This window comes from Peromyscus leucopus, chromosome 6 (assembly GCF_004664715.2).
Source record: "Peromyscus leucopus breed LL Stock chromosome 6, UCI_PerLeu_2.1, whole genome shotgun sequence".
NCBI classification, from domain to species: domain Eukaryota; kingdom Metazoa; phylum Chordata; class Mammalia; order Rodentia; family Cricetidae; genus Peromyscus; species Peromyscus leucopus.
The window spans coordinates 107,262,253-107,287,038 of record NC_051068.1 but is presented as its reverse complement, the minus strand read 5'-3'; the positions used below and the strand labels follow the sequence as shown (position 1 = coordinate 107,287,038).

Below are 24,786 nucleotides of genomic sequence, written 5' to 3'. Positions count from 1 at the left end.
TGAGAGCAGAGCAATGAAGGTGTTCCTCATGGTGCTTAGGAAGGGCTGTGGAGCAACTGGGGATATACAAATCCTTTTCTCTTGTGTGGTTTTTGAAGCTTAATAAACCGAATAGTTATTTTTATCTTTAATTGTTAATTACATATTTGTGGATTTAAACTTCAAGCAATTAAGGTCCATGATGATTTATTTGCTTGATAAAGTTCCCTTATCTATTCATACTTGGCCACTTAAAAACATTCACTCAGTCAGTTAGCTAGTTTGAAACAAGTTCCCTTTTGATGTCCAAGCCTTCCTTGCTTTCCAGGGATGGAGGATGCATGGATCAAACACAGCCCATAAGCATCCTTTTATGTAAGTCGCTGACCACTGCTTACCAACTTCTTTCTGACTTTGTGGATAAAATATAGACTTCAGTGACAGAGGAGGTAGTGACTGACTCCATGACCAATTAGAAAGTTCTACCATATTTTCAAATCTTCTATAATATAGAATATTGATACATTCATGTAGCTAGAGAGCTTCTCTCCAGGTCCTACCAAGCTCCCACAGTCCCCCAACCCACGTATAAAATAATCACTCAGATGCTTATATTACTTATAAACTGTATGGCTGTGGCAGGCTTCTTGCTAACTGTTCTTATAGCTTAAATCAACCCATTTCTATTAATTTATACCTTGCCACGTGGCTCGTGGCTTACCGGCATCTTCATGTGCTGCTTGTCATGGCGGCGGCTGGCAGGTCTCTCCCTCTGCCTTCCTGTTCCCTCAATTCTCCTTTTTGTTAGTCCCGCCTATACTTCCTGTCTGGCTACTGGCCAATCAGTGTTTTATTTATACAGAGCGATATCCACAGCACATTCATATTAAAATGGGAAACTACTTTGGTTTTGTTGTCAGTTAAATGTTTAAAGCTGTTTGGGTTACATGACAAGTGTTTTCTACTATAAATCCATCCCTTCATGACTGTCCATTGGAAGGTTTCCAGGTTAGCTAAAGGAACGTATCTCTTTCCTCATCACTAACTGATTGTACCATCATTGCTATACACACAGTAGCATCTCCTTTTTTCCTTACTGTGGAGCTATGAATGGAACCTTGATTAGGAGGCCAGTTTCTCAGTTCACAGCAGCTTTTACTTAACTGATCTATTGCTTGAGATTATTGATGAGAACTATAGATTTTCCAGCCTTGTTTTCTTACCATGTAATGATCTTTTTAACTGTCTAGAGTAAAGAATTTCATTTATAGTCGCACTTAGTGTTAATAGAGTGATTAGAAAGTTGACAATTATTCTATATAGCCAACCTGCTTGATACCAAAGCTTGAAAATTTTTCATAAAGAAACTTTAATTTGTTGGTAGTTTCCATAGTTGTCTCTAAGCTTATTTTCTTCCCTAGAGGTCTTATTTTGATCAATTGATTTTCTAGCTATGCTTGCTTATAAAATATTATACACAATGGTAACTCCTGTTTTGTCTGGATTTCACACTGATGAAATGGGATATTTAAAAATTAACTTTCCAAATGAGGATGTAACAACATTAAAACACGAGAAGAGTGCACATTGCATATACTATTTTATCCCCTCTCCCATCAAACTTTATTTTCTCATACATTGCGAGGTCTTTCAACTTCATTTACTTATTGATGTTGTAAAATTTAACCAAAATTTTATCTCTCTCATGTCCTAAATAAACCACTGAAAATTGATTATAACTATCTATTTTGTAAAGTCATGAGTCCTTTGATGAAATGGATGTGTTCTGAGATGTGCATTTGTCATTTCCAAATTTCCAGGCACCATAAAGTGTACTTGCTTATACATAGACAGGAAAGGTTAACTGTCCCTATGTATATATGAGGTGGTTGTCTGGTAACCTGGTGCACTATTTGACGGTAAACTCTTAAATTTTTCTATTAGTATTCTCTCTCTCTCTCTCTCTCTCTCTCTCTCTCTCTCTGTGTGTGTGTGTGTGTTGCTTCAAACCAAAGACTTTGATAGATAAACACTCTACCACTAACCTACATCCCCATAAATGGTTTTTAATCAGTAGAAGGATTTTACTCTAAGACAAGAATAAAACCTATAGTATGGGGGAATATATAAGCAAGTAATATAGTTAAATATAATGCAATGAACATAATTGTACATTCCATAATTTTTATAAGACTGGCATCTTGGAAAATTTCTTTATACCAGAAACACATGAGTAATGTGTTGCACTAAGAGTATTCAACTTTTTATAGTCTTATAAAGCCACCATCTGACCACAATGTCACATGCAATTAGAGGTGAGTTACATTCAATTGGCTGTGAGGGCATGAGAAACTGAAGAGACGATCCTATAATCCTCCTCTATCCTCTTAAACAGAATGTCAACAGTGCACAAACTCAATCTCAAGGCCTCTTTCAAGTAGTCACAACTGTGCTGATGAAGATGACAACTGTCATGCTTGGAGGATCATTCTACAACAGGAAAGTCTCTAAGCCTGGGAGTTATACAAAACTCTGCTATAACCCAGTTGATATGTTATGCAACACACTCTACTAACTCAACAATTTATATCTTAGTTTTACATAATGTGCAACAATTTTTCACTAACTCAGTGGTATAAACAACATAAATTCAATAAGATACAATTTCTTTGGTTCAAAAATCTGTGGAAAATGTCACTCGGTCTTCTACTTAGATCACATGAGCTTTGAGCAAGTTTACATCTAGGACACTGACTAGCAAAGCATCTATGTCTACCTTTCCAAGGGTGTCAGGAAAATGTTCTTGTGGCCACAAGCTTCATGAAAACTTGTTTCTTTCATCATCAATAGAAAAAAGGCAACTATTAGGGATTATCTGCTAGTGAGGTATGAGTTGTAAGGTTAGATAATTATTATGATAACATTTTATGTCATTTGCCCCATTTTATTGGAGATGCAAATCAGAGGTCTATCACTTACTAAGAAATAATTTTAAGGTAAATATGACTGGGAGACAGAGATAATGAGAACTATCTTAAAGTCTGCCTGCTACAAAGTGGGTCAAAGAATTATCAAAGAAATCTAAAAGAATATGTTGTACTGAATCAGGTATATAAAAATATAAAAACAAATGAGATCATCTAAAGTGACACTTAGATGAAAATCAGAACCAAATGCTTAGTATCAGAGAGAGAAAAAAGAAACTTTAAATGAAGGCTAGAAAACAATAAGAGAAAAGCAAATTCAGCAAGAGAAAAGAAAGGAAATCAATAAAGGTTCAACAAAAGAATAGAATAAAATCAGTGAATCTGAAAGCTGACTCCGGAAAAATCCCCAAAGATGATAATGCGATGGGAGTTGCACAAAGAGCAAGAGACACAGAAACTCCTAAACAGAGAAAGTGATATCACTATGGAGACATGTTTGAAAAAGATATAGTTAGTAAATATTTAGAGCAATTTAGGCAATATTATATCTATCATATCTAGTTGTAATAGCTTAATCTTTATTGTCGGTTTGACTGTATCTGGAATCAATTAAAATTCAAGCTGCCAGGGCATATCTGAGAGGAGCTTGCTTAATCAGAATAGTTGAAGCAAGAAGATCCCCCTCAAATCTGGGTGGTATCTTCTTGTGTAGCCCAGATGAAAAGACATGGAAGAAGGAATCTTGGCTTTTAGCCTGCTTGCCCTTGCCCTTGCTGGCAAATCCATCTACCCTGCTGCTATGGCATTCTTTCACAAAAATTAGAACCAATTTAGGAATTCCAACATAGGCTGGAGACCAGCAGCTCTCCAAGGAATTCTCCAGGCCTTCAGTGCCATATTGGAACTGCTGAGACATCCAGCCTTATAGGCTGAAAAATTATGAGGTTCTGGGCTTCTCCAATGTGAGCTTGCCATCGTTGGCCTACCCAGACAGCATCCTGTAAGCCAACCTAATAAATCTTCTTTTGATACAAATACTAATTTTTATCATCTTTGTTCCTTTAGAGAACCTTGACTAATATACTAATAATAAAATATTTGGGCTTGTATTTTATTAAAAAATAAATCAATTTAATCTAAACTAACCATTTGAACACATCAAGTGATAGAGAAAACACATCCAATAACATTCAAAACCTATGTATTAATAAACTCTCAGCATGTTAAAATATAAAATAATTTCTTAAATCTCATAGTCTGTAGAATCTCATTCTTATAATGTGTTTAATGATAAAATGCTGTACATTTCCTTACTATATGAATAATACAAGAATGTCTATTTTTATTGCCTTTACTCAATATTGTGCTTGTGGAGCATTAAACCACAAATAAGGACTGGCAGCCATACATTTTCAAAGGAAAAAATTAATATCTGTCTTCTCACAAAGTAACACTTTTAATGATATAATAAATCTACAAAAGTCTCTATCTAAAACTAATTAGTGAGTTCACCAAGGAGCAATAAAGAAAATAACAAGGATATTTATATACTAGCAGTAAACAACTTGTAACAGAAACTTTAAATGTCATTTCACAAGCTAGAGACATTCACATATGAATCTAACAAAATACATACAAAATCTACTTCCTTGAAAAATACAAAATACTGTGTTAAAAAGTCTTAATTATGCTGAAGAGAGACATTGTCTGGAAGATTTAGCATGATAAATGCTAATAATCTCCAAATTTACCTACAGATTTACGGCAATTATTATATGGTAAGAGTTTGTTGTAACAGTATGAGCTTACTCTGAAATTCACATGAAAAGGCAAGACAGTAGAATGGAAAAGTAAGTGCAAACAACATTGAAGGAGAAGGAATCACACTTTCAAATTTTAAGACCTAGTCTATGCTGCAGTAATCAAGGCTTCGGATTTGGTTTAGACACAGATCAATGGAACAAAATCAAGAGTCCAGAAATAGACCTCCAAAAAGATGGCTCATTGATTTTTGGCAAAGGTGAAAAGGCAATTAAATGGAAAAATGGCAGTCTTTTCACCAAATATTTTGAAACAATTGGGAATCTATGTGTAAAAAATACTTACTTTGATCTTTACCCTGTACTTTATTAAATAACTAACTAAAAAAGAATCATATATTTGAATGTAAAACATACAGTACACTGCAAGTTAAATTAAAGAAATTCTCAGATAAGCAAGCCTGAGAGACTTTGCTCAAACATACACACTTTAGATAAATTTGCTAAAAGATATTCTTTAGGCTGAAAGAAAGTAACATCAAATGTTATCCGTACGAACTAAAGAGTAAACTCATACAGACTAGTGGGTTGAAAGTAAAACGGAGAGCCGGGCGTGGTGGCGCACGCCTTTAATCCCAGCACTCGGGAGGCAGAGGCAGGCGGATCTCTGTGAGTTCGAGGCCAGCCTGGGCTACCAAGTGAGCTCCAGGAAAGGCGCAAAGCTACACAGAGAAACCCTGTCTCGAAAAACCAAAAAAAAAAAAAAAAAAAAAAAAAAAAAAAAAAAAAAAGAAAGTAAAACGGACAAAGAGACACCATGGTAACATTGGAATAAATGAGTAAAACTAAAAGAACCACACTGACTCCACTAACATCAGACCAAAAAGCCATTAACAAAAATTGCAAAACAGACCAGCTATGAAATATCTGCAAGTCAACTTTAAAAATGACATTTAAAATAATCTTGAAAAAGCAACACATTGAGAGAAATAATCAATCAATGGGACCTCTTGAAACTGAGAAGCTTTTGTAGAGCAAAGGGATATGGTCAACAAGGCAAAGCGACAGCCTGCAGAATGGGTCCCACATCTGATAGAGGACTGATATCCAGAATATATAAGGAACTCAAGAAATTAGACATCAAAATGACCAACAGTCTAATTAAGAAATGGGCTATAGAACTAAACAGAGAATTCTCAACAGAGGAAACTCAAATGGCTGAAAGACATTTAAGGAATTGCTCAAAATCCCCAATCATCAGGGAAATGCAAATCAAAACAACTCTGAGATACCACCTTACGCCTGTCAGAATGGCTAAGATCAAAAACACTGAAGACACTTTATGCTGGAGAGGATGTGGAACTAGGGGAACTCTCCTCCACTGCTGGTGGGAATGCAAGCTTGTACAACCACTTTGGAAATCAATATGGTGCTTTCTTAGAAAATTGGGAATCAATCTCCCCCAAGATCCAGCTATACCACTCTTGGGCATATACCCAAGAAACGCTCAATCATACCACAAGAGCACTAGCTCAGCCATGTTCATATCAGCATGGTTTGTAATAGCCAAAACCTGGAAACAACCTAGATGCCCTTCAACTGAAGAATGGATAAATAAATTGTGGCACATATACACAATGGAATACTACTCAGCAGAGAAAAACAATGACATCATGAGGTTTGCAGGCAAATGAATGGATCTAGAAAAAAATCCTGAGTGAGGTAACCCAGACTCAGAAAGACAAATATGGTATGTACTCACTCATAGGAGGATACTAGAGGTGGAACAAGGATGACTGGACTGCTACTCACATCACCAGGGAGGCTACCTGGAAAACAGGACTCCAAGAAAGACACGAGAATTGCCCAATGACGGAGAAATGGCTGAGATCTACATGAACAATCTGGACATGAGTGGGAGTAATGAAGGGCGAGGGTTGAGGGAAAGAGAGCCTGTGGGTGCGGGAGATCCCAGCTGGATCAAGAACAGAGAAGGAGAACAAGGAAAAGGAGACCATGGCAAATGAAGACCACATGAGAAAAGGAAGAAACAAAGTGCTAAAGAGGCCCACAGAAAACCACAAAGATACCCCCACAAAAGACTGCTGGCAATGGTCGAGAGACAGCCGGAACTGACCTGCTCTGATGATGGGATGGCCAAACACCCTAATAGTTGTGCCAGAAACCCCATCCAAGGACTGAGGAATCTGGATGCAGACATCCAAGGCTAGGCCCCGGGTGGAGCTCCGGGAGTCCAATTGGCGAGAAAGAGGAGGGTTTTATATGAGCGAGAATTGTTGAAACCAAGGTTGGATAAAGCTCAGGGACAAACGAATGGAAACACATGAACTATGAACCAAAGGCTGAGGGGCCCCCAACTGGATCAGGCCCTCTGAATAGGTGAGACAGTTGATTGGCTTGATCTGTTTGGGAGGCATCCAGGCAGTGGTACCAGATTCTGTGCTCATTGCATGAGTTGGCTGTTTGAAACCTGGGACTTATGCAGGGACGTTTGGCTCAATCTGGGAGGAGGCGACTGGACCTGCCTGGACTGAGTCTACCAGGTCGATCTCAGTCCTCGGGGGAGGCTTTGCCCTGGAGGACGTAGGAATGGGGGGTGGGCTGGGGGAAGGGGAGGGGGGCAGGGCGGGAGAGAACAAGGGAATCCGTGGCTGTTATGTAGAAATGAATGGTATTGTAAAATAAAAGAAAAAAAAAGATAAAAATTAACAAAAGAGAAATGCAGGGCTCATTTGCCTAGGTTACAAAGCACTGCTGCAAGTAATTAAAGAAGATCTGAGTGAACTGAAACACAGGAAATGATTATGGACCAGCAGGCTCAATATTTTTAAACTGACAATGTCCTCCAAATTGAGCAGAATATGTGACACTATCCTTATAAAATCTCTCCAGTTCAATTTCTTAATATAAAGGCTCATCCTAAAGTCATGTAGAAGTGTTCTAGTCACATCAAAGTTTCTAGATGTAAAAAAAAAACCTTAAAAGGGAAGAAAATATTAGAAGACTTGTTGCAAATCTCATTAAAAGAGCAGATGACTCAGAGTATGTTAGTAACATAGGAACAGACATGTGGACTGGTGGTCCAGAGATAAAAGCCCACATCTTGTTTGATGGATAGTTGACTAAGGCCCACAGATGCCGATACAGCTCTCTTTATAATTCCTTAAAATCAGGAAAGCATAAGTTCCCCACAGGGAGTGGATGAACAAACTCCGGAAGAGTTACACAATGGGATTCAATAGAGAAGAAAGTGTGAACTACTCAGTCCTTACGATAATACCAGATATGTTCTGGTGAGCAAAAGTACCCATTATCAAAGATCGTATACTCAATGCTCATGTTAATATGACCTTCTCATAAGAAGACCAAGTGATGAGGGTGGATTAGTCACTGCTAGGATTTGGGAGAGGCTGAGGGTGTGAATGCAAAGTGACCAAAGGTAGGAATCCCTTAGTGATGATGGAAATATTCTATGAAATGATAGTGTTGATGAGCTTATTCATGCATTAAACAGCCTAGATTTTTACATCAATCAAAATAAAATTTGGCTGGATTTTTTTGGTGCAGATAGTTTAGAAACAGTGTCTTCTTACACAGCAGATGCTGTCTTCAAATCAGTATAACCATCGCTGACCTGGGAATTGTGGTCTTCCTACCTCATCCTCCCAATTTCTGGGATTAAAAATGTAAGCTACCATGGTAGGTAAGTTTAATGAATTTAAAATAAATCTAAAATAAAATGATATAGTTTGAAGTTACATGTTGCCTCAAAAAGTTTACAAAGCAAACCTAGAAACAAATTAGTAGCCCCCAATTAGCAGCCAACAGAAGCAGAAGGGGAGATAACAAAACTAGTAAACATAAAAAGTATCTGTACACTATGAGCAGTCAGCTTGTTATGAAATGATGACGATGATGTGTGTGGAACAATTTTGTTAATTTAAAAATGACATATTGTATTTCTAGTAAGAATTTTTCTTAATTCTTAAGTTTGTTTTCCTCTAAAAATTAATAAGCCAACAATTGAAACATATAAAGTAAATGGGAAATACTACACAACGTGCCATTACTTATCTTTGTGGCATAATTTCAGAAGTGTGTAGGAATGGATACAAATAGTCAACCTCTGTTGTAAGAGTCATGTTTAAAGACAAAGTCAGCATCATTGCTTGATGTTCTAGAACTGGAGATGGAATGAGTAAAAAGAAGGCATGCGAACTTTCAGTTTCTTATAAAATTGTATAGAAAGTAATCTATTGATAATAAAAAGTTACATTTGTCTTCACTTTTAAACATATGTTTTTGTTGTTTTTTTTTCTAGGTTTGAGATTTTGTTTAAAAAATTATAAAGAAAAGGAGGAGTTATGAGGTTGAATTATGTTTGCAGAAATTATGTTTAACCTATTGATGTTAATGCACCCTGGTTTTGTGGAGTTAAGGAAATATTTAAGTTTGTGAATACATTGAAGTTTTTCCTATGTTTTGTTAACAAGAAAATTCAAATGACTGAGTTAAAGTTGTAAGACGGAGAAAATTGTTAACTATATATAGCACCATATATGCTAATTAAAATGGTTCTGTTAAGAAAAAAAATAAACATATGTTTTTGAAATAAAGAAATTTATTCTTAAGAAAAGAGAAGTCCTATCAGTCACCCACACTCTCAACACAGGCATTGAGTAGAGTCAGAACCAGGAATCCATGTAGGGTCTCTTGGATCAATTATTCTGTCTGCTTATCAGTCACCATATCTACAAACTGCCTGGAACCAACACAGTATAAAGTCTGACCTAGAATCACAGGACCACCTACAGAATCCCGGGAGACATTTACAGATTTCTGAAGATTGGAGGAGAGATTCCTAAGCCTACAAAACTTTACTACTAGGCTGCAAGTAACACTTCTGCCTAAAATCCTACATCCATTTGTCAAAAAAATGTCATGGAGAATCTAGGGGTACGGGGGCCTCTCTCAACGTAATAAAGGAAACATACAACAGACCCACAGACAGCATGATGCTAAATGAAGAAAAACTCAAAGCATTTCTGTAAAAATCAGAAACTAGACTAAGATGTCCACTCTTTAAATTCCTATTCATTGTAGTGCTTAATGCCATGCCTGGAACAATAAGACAAGTGAAGAAGACTAAAGGAATACAAATAGAAAAAGAAGGCAATTTATCCTATTTGCAGAGATTATACTTTTCTATACACATGTCCATAAAGGCTTCACTAGAAAACTTTCACAGCTGATAAATACTTTCAGCAAGGTAGCAGAACACAAAATTAGCACATAAGGATCAGAGGCCTTCCTATATACAAATGGCAAGCATATCAAGTAATAATCAGAGAAATAATCCCTTTCACAGTAGTCTCAAAAATATCTTGGAATAATTCTAGGAGAGTAAAAGACTTATATAATAAAAACCTTAAGACACTGAAAGAAAGATATTGAAAAAGACACAAGAAGAAGGAAAGACATCTTATGCTCATGGATTAGCAAAATTAAAATTGTGAAAATGGTTATCCTTCTAAAACCAATATGCAGATTCAGTGCAATCCCCATCAAAATCCTAAAGTAAGTTTTCACAGAAATTGAAATAATGCTCTTAAACTAAACTGGGAAACAAACAAAGAAAGATATCCAAAATATCTCTGAAAACGAAAGAACTGCTGAAGGTATCACTCTCCCTGATTCAAAGTTATACTACAGAGCTATAGTAATCGAAACAGCACAGTACTGACAGAAAACAGACACATTGGCCATAGTACCTATGAACACCTGATTTTTGACAAAGAAGCCCACAATACACATTGGGAAAAAAGAGTATCTTCAACAAATGGTGCTGGTCAAATTGGATAGATACATGTAGAAGAATTAAAATAGGTTCATAGCTATCATCTACACAAACTCAGATCAAAGAACTTAACTTAAGAACAGATACACTTAATTTGATAGAGGAGAAAGTAGGGGACACATTTGAACTCATAGGCACAGGAATGGGATTTATGATTAGAATTCTGGTAGCCTACTTGTGGTGGTTTGACAGAAAATGGTCCCCAAAGGAACTGACATTATTATTAGTAGGTATGACTTTGTTGGAATGGGTGAGGCCTTGTTGGAGGAAGTGTGTCACAGTGGAGGTGGGCTTTGTGGTCTCATATATGCTCAAGATACCAGAGTCTCAGACCATTTTCTGTTGCCTGCAAGATGTAGGACTCTTAGCTACTACTTCAGCACCATGTCTGCCTGAATGTTGCCATGTCCCACCATGATGATGATGAGCTGAACATCTGTAAATGTAAGCAAGCCATCCCAATTAAATGTTTTTATTTATAAGAGTTGCTGTGGTCATGGTGTCTCTTCACAGCAATAGAAATCCTAACTAAGACACCAGGCATTAAGAAAACAATTGGCAAATGGGACCATATAAAACTGAAATGCCTCTGTACAGCAGAGGACACCATCATTAAGTGAAGAAGCAGTATACAGAATGAAAACATATCTTTACTGCCTACAAATATGGCACATGGCCAGTACCTTTACTATACAAAACTAAAAGACTAAATGTCAAGGAAACAACTGACTAAATTTTTAAAAAAGCAAGCAAGCATGTAGCTAGAGTTTTTCTGCCTTGCCCACAGTCAGGACAAATCTCTGTCAACCCGCCAGTCCCACAGCCGCTCAGACCCAATCAAGTAAACACAGAGACTTATATTGCTTACAAACTGTATGGCCATGGCAGGCTTCTTGTTAACTATTCTTATATCTTAAAGTAATGCATTTCTACAAATCTATACCTCGCCACGTGGCTGGTGGCTTATCGGCGTCTTCACATGCTTCTGGTCATGGCGGCGGCTGCAGTGTCTCTGGTCATGGTGGCGGCTGCAGCCAGTCCTTCTGCCTTTCTGTCCTTTTATTTCTCCTCTCTGTTAGTCCTGCCTATCCTTCCTGCCTAGCCACAGCCGATCAGGTTTTATTTATTGATCAATCAGAACAACTTGACATACAGACCATCCCCCAGCACAGCCAAGTGCAGACCATCTCAAACACCTGCACTCAGGCCCATGGTCCTAATCATCCTCTATACGGACCTGCTGGGTAACGCCACAAAGAACCCAAGAAGGGCTCCCACAGGACATACAGAACATCCCACAGCACAAGCAAGCAAGCAAGCAAACAAACAAACAAACAAAAACAAAACAGGGCATGAATCTAAACAGAGAGTTCTCAACAGATGAAATTCAGATGGCTGAGAAACATTTTTAAAAATGTTCAATATCTTCAGCCATTAGGAAAGTGCAAATTAAAATTACATTGAGATTTTACTTTACCCCTGTCAGAATGGAGTATGCCAATGGAAAAAAACAAACTAAAGCAACCAACCAAACAAACAAAGGAAACACAAGTGACAGAAGGAGCTGGCACAGATGTTGTTGGCACAGATGAGTAGAAAGGGAAGCACTCATTGCTGATGGGAATGCAGACTAGTACAACCACTATGGAAGTGAGTGTAGTGGTTCCCAAAGAGGCTGGAAATTTGTATACCACATGATTCAGTTACATTACTGCGCTGGCTAGTTTTATGTCAACTCAACATAAGCTAGGGTCATTTTGGAAGAGGAAACCTCAGTTAAGAAAATGTCCCTGCAAGATTGGCCTGTGGGTAAGTCTGTAGTATATTTTCTTGATTGATGATTGATGTGGGAAGGCCCAGCTCACGTGGGTGTTGTTAACCCTGGACTGATGGTCCAGGATGCTTTAAGAAAACAGGTTGAGAAAGCCAGTAAGCATCACTCCTGCAATGATCTCTGTTTAACTTCTTGCCTACAGGTTCCTGCCTTGAGTTGTTTCCCTGACTTCCCTGGTGATAGACTACAGGCTGTAAGATGAAATAAACCCTTGCTCTCCAAGATGCTTTTGGTCATAGTGTTCTAATCACAGCAATAGAAACTCTAGCTAAGACGACACCCAATATCCTTTGGGTGATAGACCCAAAGGAATGTATATATTATTGCCGAGATACTTGCTCTTCCATGTACAGTGTTGTTTTATTCACAGTAATGAAGAAATAGAAACAGCTTAGATGTCTGCCACCTGTTGAACAGATAGCTAAAATGTGCCACATTTACATAGTAGAATATTACTTATCTGTTAATAAAAAAATGAAATTATAAAATTTACAGGTAAATGGAGCTAGAAACAATCATTCCAAGTGAAGTAATTCAGACACAAAGAGACAAATATCTTACGTTTTCTCTCATTTGTGGATATAGCTTTTAATCTTCATTTGGAATAGCCATAGAGGTCAAGAAATTAGTAGAGGACCACGGGTGTTGTCTTAAGGGAGGGGAGATAGAACACAGTAGTATAAAGGGTTATAAAAGTATCATAAAGTATATAAAAGGGTTATGAAATATTAAAGGCAAACAATGGAACAGGCGTATTAAATTGGGATGCGATAGGAGGAGAGCATATGGGAAGATTTAATGAACACTAAAGTTCTTTTGAAAAAGCCATACAGCTGTTGGTCGTTCTGGTCCCCATTAAGGGCAATTTGTGCTGCCCAAATATTTTTGGATGTGTGGTCTTCCACTCTCGGAGTGTGTTTGATTTACTAGGGACTAGCTCTTAGAGGAAACCAATTCTTTGCCAACAGTGGACAGTTGTCAACAGCTCTTGGGCTTTGGAGGGAACTTGTGTCCAGCTCTCCTCTCCATGCTTCACTTTGGTCTGGCTTGTGCTTGACAGGTCTTGTGCATGCTGTGACTCCTGCTGTGAGTTCATATGTGCAGATGTCACACTGTGTCCAGAAGACACGGTTGCTTTAGAGTCATTCATCATCTCTGGCTCTTATGGTCTTTCTGTTCCTTTTTCTGCAGTGATCTCAGCCTTTGGAGGAGGGGTGCAGTATATATGTTCCTTATAGGGCTGAACATTCTATAGTATCTGATCTTTTGCACCTTGGACAATTGTGCATTTTTGTGTTGATTGATTTTCTTTAATGATATGACCTCTAGTAGCTTTACCACACTCCAGAACAGGTCCCACTCTTGAAAATAATAAAGCAAAACAAACTGTATTCCATGGCTCCCAAAATGAAAACTCAAAATTAGCTAGGTAGGGAGGTAAAGGTGCCCACTTCTGTGACTTTTCGTCAACACAGTATTAACACAAAATATGGGACTTTATTTTTAATCAAGTGTGTGTCATTATAAAGATGAATATTCTTATTTATGTAATTTATTCTTGTAAAGCTTCTGTTATTTGCATCTTTTCTCTTGATTGTGGGGACTCAGTGAAATTTAAGACCCTTGACTACATCATTTACATTTCAATTGTTTAAAAGAGTTTGTTCATTGCTTTATTTGGCTTCAAGATTGCAATATATGATTTAGGATTGTGGCAGTAGAAGATGAAGGGATTCTGGTTTATTATGAATGTGGTGGATCTGGTGTGATAACTTGATGGGTATACTTGCTTATCACCAAGCCTGATGAGCTCAGTTTGATCTCCAAGACTCACACAGTAGTAGATGAGAACAGAGTCCTGAAAAGTTCCTATGTGTGTGGAAAACATTTACACAAATAGCTCACATATACTAGATAAGTAAATAATAATTAAATTGATTAAAAGTTTAAAGAGAATGTTATTAAGGGACATAAAAGTGAATTAGTATAAGAAAACATTTACAAAGTCATTCTGGGTCATGGGTAAAAGAAATTTGGACATTCTTAATGACTTTGTTACATTTATATTCATGGGCCTAAGACTGAAGAATTGAGCTATATTTCAACTTAGAGGTTTTTATTTCTACATTGACTTTCATTTCCAGATGACTGAGTATTTATTTCTTTTCTTTTGTTGTGATTTTCATTTGTGCTGCATTATTGAGATTTTGGTTTAGAAAAGTCTTCTAATGTGGATTTTTATTCAAGTCCATTGTTATTCTTGGGTGCTGAAGAGATGGCTCAGCAGTTAACAGCACTTGATGCTCTTGCAGAGGACCTTCAATAATGTATGCACAGACAAACTGTACTGTACTTCTGAAAGATCTTTGCTAATTTATACCTGATTTATGTTGGGTTAAGTCATATGAAATAATGGTTGATGATTTTATTTTATTTCATTTTATTTATTTATTTTGGTTTTTCAAGGCAGGGTTTCTCTGTGTAGCTTTGTACCTTTCCTGGAACTCACTCAGTAGCCCAGGCTGGCCTCGAACTCACAGCTCTGCCTCCCGAGTGCTGGAATTAAAGGCATGTGCCACCACCTGCCCGGCTCGGTTGATGATTTTAAAACAGAGTAAAGATAACATCACTGAAATAGGTATAAGAATGCTATCTTTGTTGTATATTGGTCAGTTTTTCTCTTTTGTTTTTTTTTTGAGCCAGGCTCACATACTACAGCTCAGCCAGACCTGGAACTCACAACAATCATATCTCAACCTTTCAAGTGCTGAGATTGCAAGTGTATGCCACTGTGCATGGCTTTCTGCCAATTTCAAAGTTAAAAAGTGAAATTTAGTTGCTTTAATCTTCATTGATTTGATTATTCTTATAGCTGTGTGTTTGATATGTTTGAGCTCTTATCATGCTCATAACTGAACCTGCTTTCGCTGCATCTACAAGACTTAGAGAAAATTGACTAAATATTCTTAAATATGAATAAGAAACTTCTCTCATGAAAATTTTTTATGACAGACATGACCTGAGAGAATGAAATTTAAGTTGTAAAGTTTGGGAAGCTTTTTTTGGGAAAATGACATTTGAAATGTCATTCAGAGGAAGCATACATTTCATGAGAATTGGAGGAGAATTTGAAATAGGAAAACTATGATCAAAGCATTTTATTGTGGCTAAACAATGGTATCACTTGAACATGAAGGAGAATCTGAAAGTCTGAAACATATTAGGCATTTTGAATCACAGATTGAGAATATCCTTTCCATAAAATCAGTGAGGATCAGTGATGGACCCAAGGTGGCATACAAGAAGTGCAATTTTGCTTCTATTTTCTTTTTATTTAATATTTATTTATTTATTTTTATTTTATTTTACAATAAAATTCAGTTCTACATATCAACCATGGATTCCCTTGTTCTCCCTCCTCCTGCCCCCTCCCCTTCCCCCCAGCCCACTCCCCATTCCCATCTCTTCCAGGGCATCAAAGGCACAGAAAATATATTCAACAAGATCATAGAAGAAAACTTTCCCAACTTAAAGAAGGAAATGCCTATGAAGATATACGAAACCTATAGAACACCAAACAGACTAGACCCCCCCAAAAAATCCCCTCGCCACATAATAATTAAACAACTAAACATACAGAATAAAGAAAGAATATTAAGAGCAGCAAAGGAAAAAGGCCAAGTGACTTATAAAGGGAAACCCATCAGAATAACACCTGATTTCTCAATGGAGACTTTGAAAGCCAGAAGGACCTGGACAGATGTAATGTAGACACTAAGAGACCATGGATGCCAGCCTAGACTAATACACCCAGCAAAACTTTCAATCATCATAGATGGAGTGAACAAGACATTCCAAGACAAAGCCAGATTTAAACAAAACTTATCCACAAACCCAGCCCTACAGAAAGCACTAGAAGGAAAATTCCAACCTAAGGAAGTCAGATACACCCTCGAAAACACAGGCAATAGATAAAGCCACAGCAGTAAACCCCAAAGAAGAGAAGTACACACACACTGCATTTATTTTCAAAGCAACACTCTGTGCTATAATGTGAGAGACCCACTAGAAGGCTAATGGAGTAGACCAAAAAGACATGAGAGTGACTTATACCAGGGAAGTGGGATAAAATATAACAGATTGTGAGCTGTTTCAATAATTGAGTGACTTCTTATATGATTTATTGAAATGGGAAAAAGGGTTGGAAGAAAGATAATATGTGGAATATAAGGAGGTCTTCAGAAATCCAGATACGATATAAACTGTGAAATTGAATACATATAGCCTGAACACAACAAAGTTTGGAAATGGAATTTTAAGTTTGTGAATCACTTGTTTTGTGGGTTTTATATCAAATGTATGCATTATCTATACACATAAAAATTAAAGCAAAATTCAATAGGATAAAGAAAATTTCTATATACCAAAATTGAATTGCATATCTAATGAAACAGCATATTTGTTTAAAGATGATACAAAATGTGATGTTATTATAATTAAATAAAAATATCCACATATATACATACATACAATGTGCTTAGAGTCACATACACTCAAGCATGTACATTGTAGAGAAAGGGCTATGGGAGAGCGGGAAAGTAAGAGCCAGAAACACAGATCAAAAACCTGTAGAGGGTTAAAATGTGTACAGAGAGTAGGAATTAAGAGAATTTTTTTCCCTTTGGATGTGGTAGTGTATGCCAAGAATTCCAGTATGGGGAAGACTGAGGTAGAAAGATTATCAGAAGTTGAAGGTTACCATGGACTATATACTGAGATCCTGGCCAGTATGCACTACAGAGTGAAGCTGTATTACAAAGAAAGCCAGCACATGTATGTTCACATGCACACACACACACACACACACACACACACACACACACACAATTATTTTTCACTGTGATTGTGACTCTTACAATGAACTATGAAAACAGTAAATTTATATACTACAGTGGTGCGGTGGAGTATTTGTTTATACTGTGTGAAGATGTGTCACTATGATTGGTTCAATAAAGAGCTGAATGGCTAATAGCTAGCAAAAGAGAATAGGTAGGACTTTTGGGCAAAGAAAGGAACTTGCGATAAATCTAGGAGCATGAGAGACACCACCAAGACACTAAAGAAGTTAGACATACTGTACAGAAGAGAGGTAAGTGAGCTGTGTGGCAGAATGTAGATTAATAGAAACAGGTTAATTTAAGTTAAAAGAGCTAGTTGGGGAAAAGCCTAAGCTAGGGCCAAGATTTCATAATTAATAATAAGTCTCTGTGTTGTTGTTTGTGAGCTGGTGACCCAAAGGAATGTCTTACTACACAGTGGGAATGTGGATGCATCAGGATGGCAGCCTGGAACGGAGTGAAGAGGATTTGGAAAGCTTTGTTCATGCTTGACAGCTTTGATTTTTTCTTTTTGTTATGCTATGTTCAAACTGAAGGGAAGACAAACATTTCTAGAGGAAACAGTATTTTATCTTTCTTGCATTTTGACCTCGGGTCAGATGAGATCACCCAGAAACTGCTCACACATAGGACAAGCACCTTGAGAGCTTTTCACTGAGTTCTGCTTGGTGCTGTGTCTGTCCAGTCAGATGAATGCTAGGTAAAAATCTGGAAAGAACATACTTTCCTATTAATAATAATTTTGGTAAAAGACACTGTCTTTTTGATCCATACAATGCACTCCTCAAAACTAAGCATCAGAGATTCTTCAGCACTTAAGACATGGGTGTACTGTGTATATAGACAATGTAAGCCATGTTACTAGACACAGGTGTATTGTGTGTATAGACAATATAAGCCATGCTACTAGTTTTTTTTTAAATACGGTAATCCAGAAGCTTGAGGACTTAGAAAAATTTAAAAAAGCCTCAAAAATGAGGCTGAGTGACATAGAATGTTTGATAATGATCCCAGTAATGCCTTACGTTATAGAGATAGAAGAGATAAATATATACATATATGTATGTATGTGTAAATACACAGTATTTTTCTCCACTCTACATTTTTAACTAATTTTTTAATTTGCCTATATACATTGGCATGGTAACTGTGTGCCACTTGTAATCTGAAGAAAACTAGTTTTCAATATAAAACAAACAAATAAACAACAAACAGAAACCTACATTGTTCCTAAGTGATAAATGTAAGCCTGGGTCTGGATGAGATAAATTGAGGGCAATCAAGAAAATAAAGGAAGAATAAAAACAGATGTTGTATTTGGAACTGAAGAGCCTAAAATGCAATTGTTACATGCAAGCGGAGTTTCAGAAATGCAGCCAGGGAAGAGGCCCAGGAGGAAGGATGGGCCAGATAATTTGAAGAGAGGTCTGCAGGCAGAAGTCCCTAAACGAGTCCTGCTGAATGGTCTGGAAGGTCAGAGCAGTGACATGTTTGTTGTAATTGATCATAAGGTTCTTTGAATAGAAATAGGAAATCAGGTTTGAGTGGCTTAATGAGAAAATACTTGATAAGAAAAATGGAAATTTTGAATATAAGCAATGGATAAGTTTGATGCTTATTAGATATTTTTATTTCTTCTTTTGTAAATGTTCTATTTTTCTATTTTCTTTTTACATTTGAGTCATATTGGTATAATATGTTGCATATCAAGGGTTTGGTTTTTGAAGCCATGTCTATTGGAAGGTAGCTGTGTGACCAATGCCTCAGTGGTACCTATTTATTACAGATTGTTTGGGGCATATCCTACCTACTGTTGTCATTGTAATCTTGGTATCAACTGGAGTTCTCCCAAGAGTATATAACACACCTTTGATTGTAGCCTAGTTGTGCTGACCTTACATCTAATGAATTCACCTAATGAATAAATATGCATTTATTGCTTTTATTATGTACTCATGATTAATTTTATAAGAACTGGCACTGTCAGGGCTGATGAGACAGCTTAGTGGCGAGTGACTACTGAGTTCAGTTCTCAGAACCAGGGGATTTGGTGCCTCTGGCCTCTGTGGGCACCTACATGTCTGTATGTGTCACACACACACACACACACACACACACACACACACTACACTTAAAAATAAAATAAATTTTAAAAAATGGAATTGTAACAGAACTTTCATCATTAACTATTATAGATAATTTTTAGATACTGAAAGGATTGTTAAAGCAGAGCAAAAGGTTTATGATATTTCCTGAAAGTAATATTTCCCAAAACATAGCTTTATTACTATTTTGCAAATAATTCAGTGACACCAAGTGATTGATCTTACATTCACTTCAGCAAATTCATCTATGGACTAAGTAACGTGGCATGTATGACTGGAATAATGATAAAGAACTATAAGTGGATAGAAGTGGGCCGAGAGTAGAGCAAAATTGGCTCAGGGCTCTCAACTCCAGCAGATAAGAAGAATTCTAGAAACACTTAAAAAACCATTAAACCTGTATTATTTTTTAGCAATAATGTGAAATTTACCATACTTTAGAGTCAACTTTTAGATGAACTCCTCTTCACTATTTTCTATTATTGTAAGTTTCTATTTGTTCAATCCATCTTGAAAGCACCCCTAACATTTCATGGATAATTTGCATGAATTAACTATGAAACAGGAAGACTAAAGATCTCTGTCAAAAACAGAAGACAGCAAACAAGTTCATTTCTCACTTATTTGGATAAACGCTATTTCTTCATTCATTTTAGCTTTTCTTTCAATAATTACAAAGTTTGGTATGTGGCTTAATCTAAAGAACATAAAGTATCCTTTGCTGGGACTTTGTTTTTGAGCAGTTACATAAAACATGAAATTATCTTCTCAAGGTTTATCAGAAAGAAAAAGTAAATTGAATTTTACAAAGTTATTTGAATACTCAACTCAAACTAGGCCATGTACCCTGTGATAATCCTTTACTATATTAAAAAAAACTTCCTAGAATTTCTAACTTCATTTCAAAATACATGCCTAGAACATGGAAGAAAATATTTATTTCTTACATCTCCCTAAATCAAGTGCTGGATGCAATAACTGAACAGAAATCACATTTTGTTGTATTAACTGTTCTCTTAGTAATTTTCTACCTCCTACATTCTCAACTGAAACACAGGCAACACAGAACTTGTTATGTGTTTTCATTCAACACATTAAGTAAGTGCTAGATTCTAACAATCCTACAGGCAATCTTGGTCTAATCAAGACTACAGGCTTCACAGCTAACTACTAGGCATGGTAACTTAGAGGCTCGGAGGGGCACTAGTCCCAACCAGACAGAATGGTTTGAATCTTTGCTTCTCAGCATGCTCTTGGAAAGGTTTGGCATTTTAAAGACGTGTTATAGCCCAATGTTTTATTTCAGGAGGACAAATTTGGAGAGAATGATAGAGAAATACAACTTGGTAGTGGCCAGCGATTCACCTTGAGTTTGGGGCCTGGGTAACAAGATGATAATGATGATAGGGAAGTGGCCTTCCAGGCAACAAAACAGGCTTTCAGGAAATTTTAATAATGTAATAATTACCACACTTCAGTAGAAAGCTAAAACCTGTGATCTCACATTCAAGTCTTTGGTGGAATTATTTACAGAGTGGAAATACAAAGCAATCAATTCTACTAGCACAGAGTGGGTTTCAGAGTGACACAATGCTTTTTATTGAATAAATGTGTGACTGTTACTGTCAATTGCTTATTAAGGGAATAACCCTTTTCAAGCCTGAGTTTTCTAAGTGTCACAGGAGGCATACAAACATTTGCTGCAGCTGATGGGAGGCCACATGCTTAAGTCAAAGCTCATTCTCCTTCTACACTCAGGGAATCTTTTAATTTAGGTAAAGAAACAGATTGAAGCAAGTGTGCTTTCCATTCAGAATGGGATCATCTAAACCAGTTTATGTTATAATAGGATAGAGAACATTTACCATGAAACCACTGATGTTTCAGTTACATGGGGGGGTTCTGCCTTTTCACATTACCATATGATGCTGATTGTCATCTACAAAAGCATTGAGCCACATACACAGCTATCCTGGGATTCATGAAGCCTGAGGGCCACTGGTTGGACATGCCTGGTGACATATTCTTTTATTAATGAGAACTGATTGCAGATTATTTAATTTTATGGTTATTTTTAATAAAGCATTAATTATACAGGAAACTATGCCTTCTGTGAAAAATATATTGTTAGTAATGATGTCAGCTACATGCTGCAGCACGTCCATGTAACTGTAACCTGAGAAGTTATGATGCTCTTGCAACCTCAAAAGTAATAATCTTGCAAAGTTTATCTTATAATAGGGCTGCAAGCACTACAGACTCAGCTCTCCCAGTGTGTGTTTGATAAGATACCATTGTTGAAAGGGTCCATGGAGTGGCAAAACAGAATTTTAATCTGTTGTACACTTTGATCTAAAAATTATCTCAAATAGGGTTTTCTTCACATCTATAGTTTTTAGATAAATTGTCTGCTCAAATAAGAGTATTCTTTTAAATAACCATTTAAACAAATGAGATTCGCAATACATGAATTGAGCATACTTCATTTTCATAATAGACTGTATGCTGTGTTTTGTTTAGAGCCAGTTTTATGATGTTTTCTATAAAATAAATGAAAAAGAATAAGTAATAAAGTCACATTATTTCAAATCATTCAATATAATGAAATAGCTCTACATTATCAGTTAACGTGAAAGCCATCTAAGAAATGTTGACTAGATAAAACTGGAAAAAATAAATTCTTTCCTTCTCAGAAACCAATTTTACACACACTAGAATTTCCAACAAATAATATGTTGCCTTGTTAGCACTTCAAGAAGATTATGATCATTCTGTGGCATTATATGCCAACACCTCTTCCCCCATCACAGCATTAGAAACTCACATATGAGAAATTTGTTTAAAAAGAAGCCAGAACAAAACAGCAAAGGATGATATGTAAACCTAAGGAAGCATAAACTTCTGTCTCTGTGGGGCAAGGTTAAGGGGAATTTCACATTTCCAAACTTTGGACTGATTTTATTCAGTCTTTGCACTCACCTTTGTCCCCAGCAGAAATGTGTGCAAGAACAGAGCTGGAGGGAAGGGGGGGGGGTATACGGTATTGAAGACCTTTAAAAGGTGTGGTTTTTTTTTTTTTGCATTTGTTTATTCTTCTTAGTAACATACATCCATTGCTCCTGCAGGTTAACATTGTGGGCCTGGCATAAGAAATAGTGTATAGCTTTACACTATTAAAACCTCTTTGTTCAGTATTGCAAGAAATCAAGTTTTTTTCTCATTATGATAGCTAAGTGTAGTAATAATTAGTATTTATTTAGTCTTTTTGATTTTATAATGAGTTTATTAATGTAAGGAAGCAATCTTTTCCCAGAATCTTGAGAATACTCAAATAGGCATTACACTTATGCAAGTGTCAATCACTAAGCCGAATGCAGGATCACCAGGTTGTGGACTGTTCATCTTTATCATAATGTCGGATTTAAGTGTAGCCAGCTTTCACTCATGGGGACGGGTTCATCAGTGTTTTCACAAGCCTGTACATTTCCTAATGTTCTGTGAGAGAAAGCAAATGCATGGGGAATTTGTAAAAACTTGAATATAACAAATATTTGAGGTTTAATATGCTTTCAATTACTCAAGTATTTCAGAATTCCCATCTTAGGTGAAGAACATCTCTCTCTCTCACTCATCTCTCTGTCTTTCTATCATCTATCTATCTATCTATCTATCTATCTATCTATCTATCTAAATATATATATTAAAGAGCTATGAAATAATATATCTTGTTTTGCAGCCACTTATTCTTTGGCTATAATGTTTTATATATTCTGAAACTTGGTTATGCCCTTCCAGGCACACAGATCTTCTTTGGATTTCTGGATGTTAAATCTCACCAGGAACATAATGGAAACTGACAAGACTTTTAGCAAGAGCTTGCTACCTCTGTTAGACTCTGCATGGGAGGGCAGGAGTGCTGGCTTTGGGGCAGGTTTGGAGAGCAGAGAATGATTAAGACCAGGACTCCAGAAAAACATGCCAGGGGGATGGGAGACTCCTTGTGCGTTTTCTAGCTAGCATAGTGACTGACCAACAGAGAAAAAGAAGGACAAAAAATTTAATTTTCCATGGAACACAAATTCTAGACAATAGTTCCGTCATTCTGGCCGATTGCCTATGTGGAATGAGAGATTTTCACAGCAGGCATCTGTCTGCTCTAGATGCCCTCCCTATACCAGGGAGATGGAGTGGAGAGGTCATGGGAGCAGAAACTGGTTCGTAGTTCCTTTACCTTTAAAGGCCCCTTGGGCATCATTTCTTTCATAGCCTTACCGACTGCTTGTCCCATTTTGCTCCCCTCGCCCTTGCCCGCTCTCCCCCCCCCCCCCCCCCCCCCCGTTCTCCTGCCTTCCTCCCCTCACCTGTCCACTGCAATGGCTGTCATAGAGTAGATGCTGGCAAACACCGCTGTGATGGGAAAGAAGTTCTGGAAGCGGCAGTAGTTGGCGCCAAAGTACCACTCGCTGTGAAGAGCGTAGATGAAATTGACCAAGGTGTTGAAGGCGGCCATGGAGGCGTCGGAGAAAGCCAGGTTTACCAGGAAATAGTTGGTGACGGTCCTCATGCGCTTGTGGGCCAGGATGATCCAGATAACGATGAGGTTTCCAAAGACTGCCACAGCCACCACCAAGCCATAAGCCAGCGACCAGAGCGCGATCCGCCAGGACGGCTGCACGAACTGGTTGGTGAGGTTGGCCCGGGCCTGGGAAGGTGCCTGGGATGTCATCTGTAGTCCCACCGCCGAGGAGAAGTTGCCAGCCTGGAGCGCAAGCCACTCAGTGACCCCCAAAGCAGCGCTCAGGTTCTCTGCGTGGGTCCCCACTCCTGTCGCCCCGTCGGTCCAGCTCTCGGCGGTGGGGACTGAGGCCATGGCCGGTGTCGGCAGCCCGGGACCTGCCACACTCCCGCTGCCAGCTGGAGCCTGCTCCCCTGAAGTTCTCCAACCCCTGGGCACGGTGGTCTTGGGTACTGCCTGGCAGCGGGTACGGAAGGTACCCGCTCTGGGATACTGTGATGGGGCAGAGGATGTGGAGCAGAGCCACACTTAGTCCTGGGAGTTTGCTGCTCTGCGGGGCAGGGAAGAACCAGAGACTCTTCCCGTTTGGGTCCTGCCAGGGAGGAGCTCCCAGGCAGCAGCTGGAGAGCTGAGATCTGCACTGAAGGCGTGCTTTATAGTCTCCAGGAGTCCCCAGCCTCCGTGACGTCGCGGGTCGCAAGATTGACGAACGTCCCCCCCCCCCCCCCCCCTCCCTGCAAGCTCCGCTCCTGGCTCTCCGCTTCTCCAGCCCACACTCTGGGTTTCATTCATTCTGCTCCTCTCCAGGCAGCTGATGGCACAGGAAAGACATGCTTTTCCCCCAGAATCAAATCTTTCCATTACTGTCTTCCTTCTTTTAACTTTAGCG

The 24,786-nt window shown here is 37.9% G+C and overlaps 1 protein-coding gene across 1 annotated transcript in view; it reads right to left on the bottom strand.

Annotated features, from left to right (window-relative positions):
• Tacr3 (tachykinin receptor 3) overlaps nt 1-24,560 on the bottom strand; it is an 86,083-nt gene extending 61,523 nt beyond the window's left edge. Inside the window, exon 1 of the mRNA XM_028857277.2 lies at nt 23,743-24,560. Within this exon, the coding sequence (XP_028713110.1) occupies nt 23,743-24,251 (509 nt within the window). The 5' untranslated portion in view covers nt 24,252-24,560. The remainder of the gene's footprint in view (nt 1-23,742) is intronic.
• Between the last annotated feature and the right edge of the window lie 226 nt (nt 24,561-24,786).